The 15,993-nt window shown below is 46.9% G+C and overlaps 1 protein-coding gene across 4 annotated transcripts in view; it reads right to left on the bottom strand.

Annotated features, from left to right (window-relative positions):
• Nucleotides 1-1,421, bottom strand: part of TRIM55 (tripartite motif containing 55) — a 38,051-nt gene extending 36,630 nt beyond the window's left edge. For 2 of the 4 annotated variants that reach the window (XM_071737679.1, XM_071737677.1), the window contains exons 1-2: nucleotides 1,091-1,420; nucleotides 497-669 (exon numbers count right to left, since the gene is read on the bottom strand). In XM_071737679.1, coding sequence (XP_071593780.1) covers nucleotides 497-669; nucleotides 1,091-1,279 — 362 coding nt within the window. In that variant the 5' untranslated portion in view covers nucleotides 1,280-1,420. Of the gene's footprint in view, nucleotides 1-496; nucleotides 670-1,090 lie in introns of all 4 variants that reach the window. The other 2 variants (XM_071737678.1, XM_071737676.1) reach the window with 2 other exon arrangements.
• Nucleotides 1,422-15,993: the final 14,572 nt, after the last annotated feature.

Raw genomic sequence — 15,993 nt, 5'->3', positions numbered from 1 at the left:
AATTCAGTTTTCTTCTTGTTTGCATTGTCTGTCCCTCAGGATTTTCTAACAAGAGTTGAATTTTTTTCCTCTTCTTTAGCACAAGAACACACGGGTTAAAGACAAATAAAAATCTTGTGACTTGTTTTAGAAATAAATGATGTGAAACTAGCTACTTTCCCCTTATTTGTGTGAGTAGCCATGCCAACTTCAAGAGCCTTGCTTCCATGGGTAAGTGCTGCTCATGTGAATAAGTGTGGCACAATTATCTTCTATAAGTGGAAGCAGGGAAATTCAGCATCTATTTTGGATAGGGTTTTCTGTGCTCGGTGAGAGCTGACTTCTTTCCACAGCAAACAGACAGGCATGCCTGGCAGTACAACCCCTTTCCTCATTTTCCAAGGAGAAAACCAACCCAATCAACCTCACGTATGACAAACAGAAAGACCGGAGGCCACCGGTCTCCTAAGCCACGTCTGCTCTCATGGCCAACCTTCCCCATGCATTCATTCATTACCTTGTGGACTCCTGCTTGTAGATGTCGATGATGTTCTCCACCAGGAGGTTCCTCTGCAGCCCGTAGACACCATGCCTGTCGAGGACCACCTCGTGCCTGCAGGAGGGACAGCGGAAGCGGCCTCCCGATGCCACGGTGGTGCCGCCCCTGGTTGGCAGGTAGGGGTTGGAGGCCTGCTCTTGCCAAGCAGCACAAGGAGAGGTGAGTGAGGCCCAGGAAAAACCACAAAGACCTCTTTCAAAAGCACCGCGTTAAAAAAAAAACATGCTTGTAGCAAACCATTTGCCAATGTGCCCAAGGGTCAAAAAAGCTGCTCCTGGGGAAGCAGGTGGTGGCTGCAAGGCGAGGGGCCGGCTCCTCAGCTCACACCCATGGCCATGTCCCCATAGCTCACAGGTGACACAGCTCAGCCCAGGCCCCCCACGGATACTCAGCCTCCATTTTAAATCCTCCCCTCCCATCCTCCCCCCCCCCTCTCTGGTCTGCTGCCAACTGCTGAAAGAAATTCTCTGAAAGATGTAAAAAAATCCCGTTTTCCATTCATTTCAGCCAGTGCCGCTCGGGAAGCAGGGCTTTCTGTGGGATGAAACCTACCTGGAAAATGTCGCTGGCACATTTCCGACAGAGGTTGTGCTGGCAGGGCAGGATGACCACGGGCTTGGTGAACATCTCCAGGCAGATGGGGCAAATCAGCTGCTTCTCCAGGTTGTCCATGGTTTGCTGCTCTTTGGAGAAGGACTTGTAGCTCAGGGAGGTGCTCATCCCTAGCTTTTCCAGGGGCATATGCCCAGGATCACGGCCTGGTGGAGGAGTTCCCGGGTGAATTTCCCTTGAAATAAGTCCAAGGCTGTGCTGTGCTCAGAGGCTCTCTGGGTTGCTCTAGCTGGAGGACATTGTTTAAAGAAGGGGCTGAAAGGAGCCAGAGCTGTTTTTAGCAGCGCAGCGTCACAAAATGCCGTCCTGCCGTGCCCATATAAGCGCCTGAGAGGAGGACAGGCTGGGACAGGTGATGGCTGACAGGGGGACCCGGGGGGGTGGCCGGCCCAGCCCTGGCTCTCCTCACTCGCACATGGAGGCCTTCACCCCTCGGGGAGGAAGAGGATGAGCGATAAGCAAATGTAATCCGCTCCCTGCCTTATCTCTTCAAATTGGCAGAGTGGGCAGGGCTGTCCCAGTCTGCCTGGCCACAGGCTGCAGCCCAATAAATACTGTTTTGAGCAGCCCTGGCTGTGAGATGATGGACATAGTTTTGCCTGTGTGTTTCAGCAGGCTCCAGGATCTCTCCTCTCCAAGCTGCGAAGCACAGGCAGTTGCTGGAGAAAACAACAGGAGCAATGGCTGTGCCGGAGCTCAGCCACTTCAGGGCATAAACATGTCACCACCTTGAAAACCAGCTGAAGGAAATTGCCTTTCTGTAACTGTGCTTAACTTTCTTCCAGCACGATTTTTTGTTAAGGAGCTGTAACGTAAGAATCTAATGACTATTCCATCAATCAGCTCCCCATTGGCTTAAATATGCATCAAAACCATTATTTTAATTTCTTGATGAGAAAGAGAAGAAATACAGCATGAAAAGCTTTCATTTGCACTGAAAGAGAATAGGTGCTAATTGTATGTGCTGTCTCTCTGCATAGTTTAATTCATATACATTTTAGATTTGGGCACTGCTGTGTTTGTATCTGTTTATTAGACACTGATATCCCTCTCAGCTTGGCACTTGTTCCAGAGTTATTTTTAAAATGACAATTTCCCAGATAATTTGTGGTATGTGGTGCTTGATCTTAAGGGAAAGCCATCTGTGCTTCTACTTGCCAATAATTAATCGCACAACTGTACAAGCAATAAATATCTCATCCTTGAATTTAAACAACAGTCCCAGCAGATACTGTAGAAAATCACTTTGCCACTGTACTGTATATGTAGTCAGACTATTGTGTTATTTTTTAATCAACAACTATAATATTTTCTCTGTTAAGTGTCTTGTAGAAAGCTCTCATGTTTATATTACGATATTTATATATCGTTTATATTACGATATAGGGCTTTCATCTGAAATATGCTATGGAGTGGCTGAGCAAGTTCCCTATGCATCCAGGGACATATACTGACTACAAAGCAGGGTCCTTCATCTGCATGCAACACCAGTCTGGAAACTGCACTTGAGGGAAATACCAAAGTGAAAGTTTTTTATTGATTTCCACATGGAAATGAATACTATTGTCTGCATGCACTGGCGATGAATCACATTAAATTCAGGGTGTTATTGACTACTTTTTATTTTCAATGCCTTGAATGCTTTTTAAAGTGGTTGGGTCAAATCCTGTACCTACTTGCAGACCACTGAGCCAGAATGTCCCCTATGTAAACATTTACATTTGTCAGTAGCCACATAAAACCAAATAGATTTTTCTGAAGTTTCGCGTGCATGGGAAATCTGTGATATATTGGTTAAACTTGTTTGAAACCAACCTTTGCTTCAACTGCCTGATGCAGATGAATGCACAGAGCTGAGCAGGAGAAGCTGCTCCAGCAGCTGAGCCACCGACAGCTGGGACTTCACCAGGAGCAGCAGGGAGCCTTTCCTGGCAGCAGCAAGGAGATATTTTTCTTCTTCCCCTCCCCTTTGTGGCCGGGTCAGAGGTGACTTTCGTGTCTTGAGGAATTTGAATGTTTCGTTCCTACCCTCCTAACTTATTCAGCTGCCCCTTGCACATAATAAGGGGAAGAAAAGCTGAGGGTTAGAAACGACGGTGCACACAAGTACCTACATATGGTGATGAAGAGAAGGGGGTGTTCACAGCATGGAAAAAAGCTGGGGAATTGTGATGCTGTGTCAGCTCTTTATGCAATGAACTCAGGGACCACTCAGGGCCAAATGTTCCTCTGGGATGTGCCTCTGGTGAATTTATACTTACCTATGGTTACCCACAAAAGCCTTTCCTTAATAGGCTGAGTGTGACACTTGATGCATCTGCAGAGGACACCTGATGGCAGCAAGGTGAGCAACAATGTCCAGTTCTGGGCCCCTCAGTTCAGGAAGGAGATTGAGGTGCTGAAGCAGGTCCAGAGAAGAGCAAGGAGGCTGTGAAGGGATCCAGCACAAGTCCTGTGAGGAAGGGCTGAGGTGTTCAGTCTGGAGAAGAGGAGGCTCAGGGGAGATCTCATCACTCTCTACAACTCCCTGAAAGGAGGTTGGAGCCAGGGGGTGGTCGGTCTCTTCTCCCAGGCATCCATCAGTAGGACAAGAGAGCATGGACTTAAGCTCTGCCAGGGGAGGTTTAAGTTAGGTATTAGGAAAAAAATCTTTACAGAGAGGGTGATCAGGCATTGGAATGGGCTGCCAGGGAGGTGGTGGATTCTCCATCCCTGGAGGTTTTTAAGAAGAGACTGGTGTGGCACTCAGTGCCATGGTCTGGTAACCACGGCAGAAGTGGGTCAAGGGTTGGACTTGATGATCTCAGAGGTGCTTTCCAACCTGGCTGATTCTATGACAGTCTGCTGCTGTTTGTCAGCAGAAGCATGCTAACATAAGACAGATAATAAAGTGCAACTGTAAAAAGTAGCTGACAAAACAAAGGTAAACCCCCCTTCTGCAGCCAGGCCTGAACAGTAATATTTTTTTTCTGGCAGGAATATGCAGTTTTTTAATAATTATTTTTGCAGTTATTGCTTGCCCAGGAATGTTACCTGGCTTTGCTGACACAACCAGAACACTTTTTCCTAGAAATATGCTTGCTTTTACAGATACCATCTCTAACTCTTTTATTTTTGCAGCCGAATACCACAGCGTGTGGGCTGTGGACTGATGTCCAGGAGAGCCTGGAAGGCTGGCTGCAAAGTAGTGGGTTTAGGAGAGGGATTTCAGGAGGAAGGAGAGGTTGAGTGATGTCCAGGTTCAGGTTTCAATGCCATAATTACATCCCTGGCTTTTGCATTCACAACATTCCTCTCTGCAACTTCTTATCTTGTACCAGTGGTGTCAAGCTCTCACGTGTCAGTCACAGAAAATCTGCCCATAGCTCCCTTGTATGATTGGAGAACAAAGAGAAAAAGTGTATTTTCATCAAAAGATAACTCCCATGTGACTTACCTTGCTACTGAGCTCAGCAAAGATAAACCTTGCTCTGCATGCTGGGCATCATCTGGACACGGTGGGTGGCATGGAGCATCCTGGTCCACAGAGCAACAGTGCCCAGGCCTGCTACCACCCCGCCTCCTGTCTTATCCTAGGGGACAAGGCAACACTCTGCATGGGATAAGCCCCAGACACACCTGTCTGTCTCCCTCCAGCTTTGCCCTGCCTTTCTCACCTCTAGCAAGAAGTCCTGGCCACCCAAGCAATACAACACCCTAACAAAAATGAGATAGTAACAACATAGATTATAGCAGAGAAACCTCAGGGATTTGGATTAAAAGAGCCTGAAACAGGGAGAGTCCGTGGACAAACTCCATTGGGGGGATCACCTCTTCTTGCTCTGGCTCTGTCACTTGCAGGCCACTCAGCCATGGTGTTGTGGTGGATGCCTGCCTGAGAGGATGAGGGTCCTGTAGCTTTCTGATGAACTCCAGCAATGCCAGCAAGCCAGCATGAACCTGAGTGTCACCTGGCAGAGAAACAGAAAGTCCTTCAAACAGAAAGTCCTGCTTTCCTCACAGGCCTTGAGATCAGGATGAGAAATGGCAGCCTGGCTGTACCATTCAGGGAGGCAGGACAACCCCAAATTGTAGTTATCTGTATTCTCAAGAGTCTCAAAATCAGTGAGCTTGAAAAGCTCGGTCTGCCAGTGCTGTGGGATAACAAACAGAGACTGTTTGTCTCTGTCCCCCATCTCCCCGAGTCATGTGCAATTTTGTAAGCCTAGAGGTTCCCAGATCCTCATGCCCTCAACACATTACTGCTAGAAGGAGTATTTCACATGCAAGGAATAAGAGTATGTCCAAAACACTGCATGGAGGGAGTACTGCATGTGGGGAAGAAATAGCCCTGCACTACTGCCTACCAAAAATAGTACCTCTTCATGGTTAGGGACAAGCTTCACAGATAACAGGCACAGGCTTGCTTTTTCCACACCCTCAAGTATGCCCTGCAGTGAGAATGAGAAATTAAGAAGAAGGGATATAAATAAAACAAAACCAGTTAGCAAAGTGGGAAAATCCTGCTTTCTCTTGGAGAGTAAGTGACCAAGTTCTTTATTGTTTTAGTACAGTTCCCACTTTTCAAGCACAGCCCTGATCCTTTCACCTCAGCTTTGCAATCACAGCATCCCATGGGAGCGTGTTTGAAAACTATCACTGAGCATCTGTCTTGCCATCAGAGAGGAAGCAATGACAGATCCTCCCCAAGTTCCTGCATTTTATGGAATAACACAGGTATTCAGTGCTGGCTTAGCAGCAGAGGAGTGACAGCAGGGCTGGACACAGGTGGCACAGCAGTGGTGGTGCTAAGGGGGCCTCTTAAGCATGCCAAAATTTAAGAAAAAGGCAATTGCATAGTTTTTACAGTAGGAATTTCGATCAGGGAACAGAGTTTATTTCTGCTCTGGCCTTAAAAGCCCATAATGCTCCCTTTAACCCCCCCTGACATAAACCCAGCTCGGTCATTAGGACAGTAATATTCAAGAGAGAAGTGATTTGTCATTTGCAGCACAGATCCAGCTCAGGCTTCCCAGCTGGTGTCAGCTCATCACTTCGCAGAGATACAGCCCTGCCACAGTGTCAAGTTTCTCCCCAGCTTCGGTTCCCTGGACAGAAGCCACTCTTGATGCTGTTTCAGTTTGTTCCCTCTGGGGCTCTGCTGGCAGAGCAGAGGAGTGCAGGTAGTTTTGTTCCCCAAGACAATGCTGAGGTCTGTAGTTCAAAGGAGAGAGTGGTTTTAAGGTTATATTCAGCTTGTGACTTTTAACTATGTCAGAGATGTGATGAGACTCAGTCCCAGCTACATAAGTTGGTCTAGGTTACGTTTTTACCCACCTCCACCTTGAGGTCCTTCAGGACAGAATAGAGATTCAGTGCTGGAAGATTAAGGGCTGAAACTTAATGTATTATAGTTAAACAAAAATATTGGGTGTGGAGGCAGAAAGGTTTTCAGACAGCAAGGCATTACCTAATGTGGTTGAGTGCTTAAGTGGCAGTGGTTGGAGCTGTGTCCTTATCGTATTGTGTATTTATTCTCTGCTGTTTTTCAGACTTCTGTTTTCCTTTCATGTCTTTTTTTGCCCTGTAAATGCTCTTTAGATGTATAGCAAAACCAGCATGACTATTCATTTCTGAGTGCCAGTGACTTTTTTCTTTTGAAAGTCAGATTAGAAGAGCAATATTGCCTTTTGGACATTTTCCAGTCAAGTTGTTCCCTGCACTCCCTCACATAAGATTGATACAAGCTTAGGGGAGCACAATGCATGAGAGAGAGATGTGGATTTTGGCAAGAACAACAGCTGGAAGCACCTTAGAGCCAGGCAGGAGTTGAATGAACACACTTTAAGCTATGATTATGGATACCATCCTCTGTGACATTGTGTTCATTGTACTAAGCAGCAGACTGTCAGTATTTTTGAAATAACAGTTCAAAAAGCATCCCAAGCATGCCTGCCCATGTCCCCATGCACAGTGTTGGGTCCCCCTCTCCCATCAGGTTGTTTCCCAGGACTCAGCCTTTCTTATTCTGGCTGAGTTTAGGGGATGTGATGAAGGAAAGGGCAGACAGCAAGTCCTTTGTACAGACAGCAAGTTCTTCGGCCGCAGAACAAATCAGGATTCAAGTGCCAGTTGAAAGGCTTTGCCCTTACCACTGAAGGGGCAGCTTTGCAGTAGAATTTGCATTTTGCCTGGTCTGCCTGAGGATGCACATCTCTCACCATGAAGTTCTACCCCCTGCAGTCAGGGTTGGGCAACATGAATGAGTAGTTCACGGCAGCAAACTGCATCACAGGGATCTGATACCACGATCTGGGGAGAAAACAAAACATTTGGGATTTTCTTCCCAGATTATCCCCCTGCCCCCATGTCACCCAGCCAAGCACAATGTGTGCCCAGACCAGTGGGTGAATCCTGGTGACTGCAGCCATCAGAAGGGAGGGAGGCTGCTCCAGCACTGTGTGGGAGGGAAGGAAGGAAGGAGTGCTGCCATGAGCCAGTGACACCTGACTTCTCTTGTTCTACCACTGAGGTCAAGGTGGCTGGAGGAGATGAGAGGCATGTGCAGGGTGCAGGGAGGGCTGGGATGTGGTGGTGAAGCAGAGCAGAGGATCAGGGCCAGAGTTGCTGTGCATTTCTGTTATCACAGCACTCAGATTTTTACTGCACATAGCTGACTGCATGGGGTCTGCAAGAGAGAAGAGGTGGTGCAAAAAAGTCAGTCCTCTGATGGATCTTCTTGTTGTGAGTTTTGCCTCCTTCTGTCACTGGTGTCATTATTTTTCTAAAGCCATGGGGTTGGATCTCCCTCATCTATGCCCCATTGCAGGTGTGCAGGGAACCTTTATTTCAGGGAAAGCTTGGGAGGTGACAAGCTGGTGCAATACACAGCATGCTTCTGCTCCTGCTGATGATCCCAAAGACCTTAATGCAAACATGAGAGGGGTGATAATAAATTTATGTGCAAGTAGGCTGCAAATCACATCTCTTCCACTTAACCTACCTAGTGCTACTAGTTATCTAACCTTGGTGCTACTTCCATATTGCTATGAAGCACCTTATGATGAGGAGGTAGCTTTGCAGAAGCATTGCTTTGTGCAGGAATTTGTATTCATGGTGCCTTTTAGGTCTTGGCTCCAGAGTGATGTGCCTGCCACTTGCCATCATGCTGCCCTGACTGGGGCTGCTGTGGTATCCTTCCAGGAGTCACTTTCAGGACCACATCTCTCATGCTTTGATAGTTTAGCTCTCAGGGTAGAGGTCTAAGGTGCTTTCATAGTAATCCTTACTCACTGGTTCCAACCCCAGCTCAAAGAAAAGGGAGTTTTGGGGTGGAAATGGAGGATCTTGCTTATCACGAGGCTTCTTGTCTGACAGATACCATGAGTCAAGCCTGAAGCCAAGCTTCTATTCTGCACCAAACAGCAAAAAATGCTTCTGCCATCCCTGGCCTCCACCAGAGGTACTCACCAGAGACATCCCTCCCACAGCCAAAACAGGGTAGGCATGGCTACTGCTGTGCTTTAACACTCTGGAGAACTTGCCAGGAGGCTGGCGTGAATTAGGGGCCACAGGGTAACAGTTCACTGTAACCCTCAGAATGTAATGTCACTGGAATCCCACTCAGTGCAGGAGAGATGAAGAAAAAAATTCACAGAAAATATTTTATTCATGACAAATCCATAGATACGTATTCAAAATAGATTTTATTTATGGAATACTTAAAAAAGCTCAGAAGACTCCTACCCTTAGCCATCTAAATCAGCATGACCTCTCACCTGTCACCAGATGGTGTGTAGGTGATCACCCTGAGAAGGTACAGTGTTTCCTTAAAAGCTTCCTCAACACGTCATGGCTCAGGTTGCATTCATTAGGGTGCTTCTGATATGTCAGGTCTCATAGAAAATTTCTTGGGCTCTTTGCAGTCTTTAAACTGAAATGTGTCCAGACTGGTTGCTCAGTCCCATAAACTGAAGTCAGCCATCGTTCATTTCCAGAGTAGTACAAATGTCTCTTTATCAAGCCAGGAATCAGCCAGTCAGGCACGAAGAAGATGACAACTTTCCCATCCTTCCTCTGGTGACTTCTTAATGTGTTCCCATGTGAAATGCTCTTTACGTTGACTCACAGGTTGCACCAGGTTGCAAAACCAGAAATAAAGTATCTGAAGGGGCCAACGTGGAGGTGAGGAAGCTCCACCTTTCCCATTTTGGTGATCCCATTTTCATCCTTGCCCTCATTTTACAACTGGTGAGCATTTCCCAGGGAAGCATCTCCAGTGTGTGAGAGGCAGTGGGGGCAGAGTCTCTGCTCTCTGGTTTCAGACTGGTGTGGTTCTCACTCCTGATCCATGTGCTGCAGGAGTTGTGCAGGGGGTCAGGAAGGCACCTTGGCCATTTCCTACCAGTTTAGGGAGGAAACTGTGCTGACAGCAGGCAAATGGGTATCTCTGTGTGTTACCCCGTGCCAGGCCACTCCATAAAACTGGAAGGAGAAAGTTTGCAGAGGCAAACGTGATGCAAAGGGAAAAAGACACAATAACAGGATTTGCATGCATGCACAGTCGTAAGTGCCAGGATGTCTTCTGCATTGAACAAGTCCTTTGAAAGTGATTCCCCAAGCCCATCACAATTACCTCACCTTCTCTTCCACTTTGTTGGCACCACAACAGCCTTCTTTGCATCCTTCCCACATCATCTTTCAGCTCCTTTATCATCTACAATGAAGGCAGTGGACTGTCTCACCCTCTCCTTAAAAGACCTTGAAACCAAAGAGCAGCCCCTGCTATGGTGAGCAGAAAATGCTCCCCTCATCCCTGATCCCAGCACCAGCTTGAACCAAAGTATCCCCTGCAAACCAAGGCTGACTAAGGGCACATACATTGCCTTTTACCACAGTGTAAGAATGGCAAGGCAGGATAAAGAAGAGAAGTTTACATCATTGAAGAATAAAGAGGTGTGGTTTTTTGGTTTTTTTTTTTTTAAATAATGAAAGAAAATGGTGGCATTCAAGTCAGTGCCTTTCCCATGACAGCACTCCAGTTTAGCACTTGAGCCAAGGTATTGTTAGCTGGCCAGGTAATGCTAGAGGGATTAAATTGTTCTTATTTTTGCCAAGAGAAAGGGCCAGCACATCTCCTGGATAGGGAAGAAATAGGAGGAACTCTGTGCTGAAGTGGTGGACATCCCTGGTAAAGAAGAATTTGGGAGCTTAGGGGGAAATTAGACATGAGAAGTGCTTTGTTTCCCCATGAGGAAATACTTCTTGGTCAACACAGCCTGAGGTTTAAGGTGTGGGGGAAGATAGGTTCTCTGCTCCTCACTGTGTCAGGAAAGCCTGTGGCAAAATGCCTGGATATGAGGGAATGGCCTTGCTGATTTAATCTTCAAAGCCAGTAAATGAAGTCTGGTTTTCTCTCATTTCTCCACCTACTTCTTTTATAATTTTATCTATCTTGGCAGCTGTAAGTGAATGTTTTTATTTGCTTTTTGTCTTAACCTGTCTTGAATTATGTATGATTTCACTGTAATTGGATACTAATGACTTGCTCCTTTCCAAAGGATGTGGTAAATCTACACGTAAAGCTTGGGGCACCTTACTCTGGGTTGCCAGCTTGTTCTCCATAATATCCAAAACATTACTGAATACCCTCCCTAAGCTGCAGGGCCTCACGGGATCCAAGAAGTGTCTTTTAGGGATGGGAGCAACCAAGATTTATGGTCCTGCACCATGTTTTGAGCAAGAAGAAAGGGGGAGAACCCCTCATCAGCACAAACTGAACCAGAAACTTAATGCTAGCAAAAAGCTACATATATTTGCAGCCTGCATCACTGCCAGAAGAGCTATCAAAAGAAGTTAGGAGCAGCCACCCACCAAAGGTAGGCTTGGCATACTGTGAGGTGTAACCATCCTTCCCTACCTGCCCATGCCTTTGCATCAGCTCATCTTGTTTCCAGCTCCTATTCATCACCCCCTGGGTGCCTGGGGCCACTACCCTGATTTCCCAGATCTGGTTCCAGCTTTGTCTGGGCACGAGGATGATTCCCTGGTCAGCCAAGGTTTCCCCTCAAATCACTATTCTTGACTTCAGCCTTGTCCTGGGTTAGAGCAGGGCCTTCCTCTCTGGGACCTGCTTTCCAAATTGCAGGGCACCACAACACAGCTGTTCTTGCATGCAGTGCATGGTCTCTTAGTGAAAACAGAGTTGCCGTGTTTGCTCAGTGCAATTCTGTTAGAAGTGCATGGAAACCTGAGAAATTACCCTTTTCTAACACTGTGCTTTGTCTCACCATGGCAGCAGGGGTTACATCCCTGGGATCTCTGAGCAAACACATGGGAGCCCTCTATACTGCCTGGCCCAGCACGCAGTGGATCATCTGTCTGGCTGCCAGATGCAAGAATAGGTGCAAGTCCAAGCTGCCCAACTAGCAAAAGGCACTATTTCCACCCCTGCAAACTCCTACTTACAATTACAGTAGTCTTGTTGTTATACACCCACCAGCTATTTGGACACACTCACCCCTCTAATTCACTTTGTGTTTTTTCAAGACTAATTAATGGGAAAAACCAAAAATCCAGTCTGTGAATGAGGAGCTATTTGCAAGTCTCTTCTTATGAAGGAGCTGCTCCTCTCTATCCTCAAGTATCTGCACTGGCCTGGGGCAACCAGGAGGAACTTGGCCTCATCTTCATTGCCCACCTTACTAGCACCTGCAAAAAATAGAGTAAATGAAAATGACGAGAGGATGGAAATAAGAGATTAAAAGCAAGGTGCTTGTGAAGGCAAACAATAGCTTTACCTCTCACCTACTGGATAACTTCTCCTCTTCTCATACCTTTCTCCCTCTCCATGTCTTCTGGTTCCTTGTCTCAGCATGACCCTCCTCCTTTGGGCTGCAGTTTGACAAGCCACTGCAGGCAGCTGAGCTGCTCTGGCCAGCAAAGTGGAGCATCTTGTGCCTCTCAGCTTCCTTGTGCTTGCCAAGGCTGCAAGGTCCAGTCCCCTCCATTGCACCAGTGGAGCTAATTCACCTCACCAACTATTTGGAAAATTACCCACTTATTTGCTGGGTTATTAAGGTGCTGGAAGTGTCCACAGACTACCAAACCATGGACAAGGCAAATTTCATTGCTGAGCACAGTGGAGAAGTGGGGAGGAGAAGTGACATCTCAGTACTTTGGAGCAAGATGCTGCTAAACTTTCAAACTTCACCCTCAACGTCTTTGTTTTCCAGAAAGTAAAACCTTCAGTACCCCAAAAGATGGTCCATAAATTGAAGGACTGCTCACAAATAAGTCAAGCCAAACCCCATCACTCATCACAATTGTCTGGCCAATTCACTGCTGCTGAGGGCAATACAGTAGCAATGTCTGTTCAGGTAAGGTTGTGGTGGTTAATGCCTGTCTCCAGCAGCTCCTGTCATTTGCCCTGGCAGCAGATTATGTGAATTCCATCCTGATCTTATGAATGGAAAAAAGAATTTTTTTTTTTTGGTTGGTTTGTTTTTTTTTTAATGATCCCTAATGCTCAGTGCTGGCTACCTTTTTTTGTTTGTTTGCTTGGCTAATGAAGTTAAATAAGCAGTTTGCAGTAGTCAGGCTTTCTCTGGTACAGTCAGGCTTTTCTCTGGTACCTGTTCATGAAAGCCTAAATGGGCAAGTGTCAGGTCAGAAATCAAACAGCAATCAAAGGCTACTATCAGAAGGAACCCAGCAGAGCAGTAGCATCCAGGTTATTATCAGTGATGGGCCAACACGTTTGGCTGCTCTAAGGTCAGCAAAGGGCTCAGAAAAGCAGGCAGTAAGCACCACCAAGAAGTCCAGAGACTGAATCCAAAATGTTCTATACCTGTGAGTTGTTCGCTGGTTCTCCCTGGAAAAGCAAAACTTACTTTGCATCTCATTGATGAGGAAAAACAGGAAAACAACTTCTAGGATGCTGTGGCCTTTGCAGAGCATTCCAAGTGACCAAGACCACAGCCACTGGGACACCCTTCTCCTTCCTGAAGCACCAATGTAATGCTTTGTGTGGACTCAAAGGCAAAGACCATCTCAGTGGTCTAAAGAGCATTTTTCTGCCTCTGAAACCTGAGCTGCAGGAAGAAAATATGGGGTACAGACCAAGAGTAATTCAGAGGCTGTAGCAGGAACCAACATGCAGACGTGAGTCAGGCACGTCTTAATGGGAAACATACCAGTGTGACAGTGGAGGGGGGGTTATTGTGAAGACAAGGTGCTCTTGCTCTCTTGGTGGCTTCAGAGCTCCCTTATCCCCCTGAATGTATCAGCTCTGCCCCCAGCACACAGCCTGTCCCAACCCTGCAGGCCTTGTCTGTCTGCTCTGGGTTATTCTGTGGGGGCAAGACCAAGTGTGGGGTGGAGAGACAAGGCTCTTCAGCTACAGCATCGTGGAAGCTTGAGGCAGATCCCACCTCCTCCTCCCAGCAGCTGGGATTCCTCCTCCAAACACCATGGGAGCAAACAGGCTCTGCTGGCCCTGGGGGCTGCTGTGGTTTGGGGAAACAGAGTTTATGAGCAAAGGGGCATGACACAACTCTCAGCATTTGGGAAATGGATGATATTACGATGTTTTTCTGTTGGCATAGATACTGCAGTAGGTGACACGATGTGACTTGTTCCCAGCTTGTAGTTGCAAAGTGGAGCAACATCAGATACGGAGCTTGGACCCAGATGCCAGTGGAAAAAGAGAATCTCTGCTGCACCACCTCCACCCACTGATGGAGAATTTCAGTTTCCCCTCCTCAAGAACAACAGCACAGCAAAGATTAGGGATGGGAGCAGCATCAGAGGCCAAACTCTTGAGGCCCTGGTGTGGCTATGCAGATCCCCACCACTGGGATGCATCAGCACCAGCCAACATTGTTCTTGCTTTTGTTACAAGGGCTTAGTGGTGGTGTTTCAATAGCAAATGTGGTGGGCTGAGACAATTTGGCCCTTTCCAGCCTTGCCTGCTGGAGCAGTGAGTTGAATTCAGCAATTTGGGGTGATCAGGCACTCCCTAACAGCACCAGGAACTGCCATCTGGGAAAAGTGCCTGAGACCCAGTCTGCTCAGCTCACCCCATAAGTTACCACATATCACCTGGCACAAACTAGGGGCACAATGGAAAAGTACTGACCAAAGTCATTAATCTTGTGATCCTATAAATATCAACCCCAAAATGAGCCCCTTTGGTGATCTCTGGGATTGCAGCAGACTGCTACCCCATTCATCAAAAAAGAAGTCCACCTATCTGAAAGAAAACGAGTGATTAGTTCACTATTTATTTTGCTGGAAAAAAAAGATTGAATTATAGTGGGTATTTTACTATAATTCAGTCTCGTGGAGGCTGGTTGGAAGGGTATTTTGCTACAACTTCTTTTCATGCAGTTTGAAAATCTTTAGGTGTCAATATTTATTAACAACATAAGTTAGCATCTATACTTCTGTGTAAGCAATTTAGAAAGTTTTGTTAAATCTTTAGCTGAATCACTGTGTTTTATTATAACCAGCTGTGGATTGTTGATTAATTAAGAGCTGCTATTAATTAAGTGTTGCTGGGAAATCATACAATCTAAATTTGTTATTGGTTATAATAGTGCAAATCAACCTCAGACTGCTGGTATTCCAAGCCACACCAGACCCATCATTACATGCTACAGTGCTACACTGAAATCACTACACCTAAACTTCTCAGCCATAAACCATGGACCAAGTTTGGGATGAGGAGTTGATCCAGCTGCACCCAGACTCCTCTTCGAGATGAAGTTTAGAAAGCAAGGGGATCCACTTCAAAGCTTGTGACTCAAGGGAAGGGTGTTTCTTTGTCCTTTCTCCCTGATCCCTGTGTAAATCACTCCAATCCAGTTCCAACCCCTACACACAATAAGCATCTGGACTTTTGCAAGGTCTTTGACATCGTCCCCCACAACATCCTTCTCTCTGAGTTGGAAAGATATGGATTTGATCAATGGACTATTCGGTGGATAAGGGATTGGCTGGATGGTCACATCCAGAGGGTAGTGGTCAGTGGCTCAATGTCCAGCTGGAAATGGGTGACAAATGGTGTCCCTCAGGGGTCTGTACTGGGCACAGTGCTGTTCAATATTTTCATCAGTGGTACAGACGGTGGGATGGAGTGCACCCTCAGCAAGTTTGGAGTTACCACCAAGTGGCTAGTGCAGTCAACATGCCAGAGGGATGAGATGTCATTCAGAGGGACCTGGACAAGCTGGAGAACTGGACCCATGTGACCCTCATGAGGTTCAGCAAGGCCAAGAGCATGGTCCTGCACCTGGGTAGGGGCAATCTTCATTATCAATACAGGCTGTGGGATGGTGTGATAGAGAGCAGCCCTGTGGAAAGGGACCTGGGGGTGCTGGTGGATGAAAAGCTGGACATGAACCAACAATCATGGAATCATAGAATCGTAATTAAGGTTTGAGGGGACCTCTAAAGGTCATCTAGTCCAACCTCCCTGCAGTAACCAGGGAAATCTCAACTAGCTGAGGGTGCTCGGAGTCTTATCAAGCCTCACCTTGAATATCTTCAGGGATGAGGCCTCAACTACCCCACTGGGCAGCCTGTTCCATTCTTCCACAATACATGCTTGCAATCCAGAGGGCCAGTTGCACCCCAGACTGCACCAAAAGACACATGCCCAGCGAATCAAGAGAGGTGATTCTGCCCCTCTACTCTGCTCTGGTGAGACTTCACCTTGAGTACTGTCCCCAGCTCTGGAGCCCTCAACACAAGAAGCACGTGGACCTATTGGAGCTGGTCCAGAGGAGGGCCACAAGAATGATGTGAGGGCTACAACACCTCTCCTGTGAAGACAGGCTGAGAGAGGCTGTTCAGTCTGGAGA

This window comes from Heliangelus exortis, chromosome 2 (genome assembly GCF_036169615.1).
Source record: "Heliangelus exortis chromosome 2, bHelExo1.hap1, whole genome shotgun sequence".
NCBI classification, from domain to species: Eukaryota; Metazoa; Chordata; class Aves; order Apodiformes; family Trochilidae; genus Heliangelus; species Heliangelus exortis.
The sequence above is the reverse complement of the archived record's forward strand: the minus strand, read 5'-3'. Positions and strand labels throughout refer to the sequence as shown.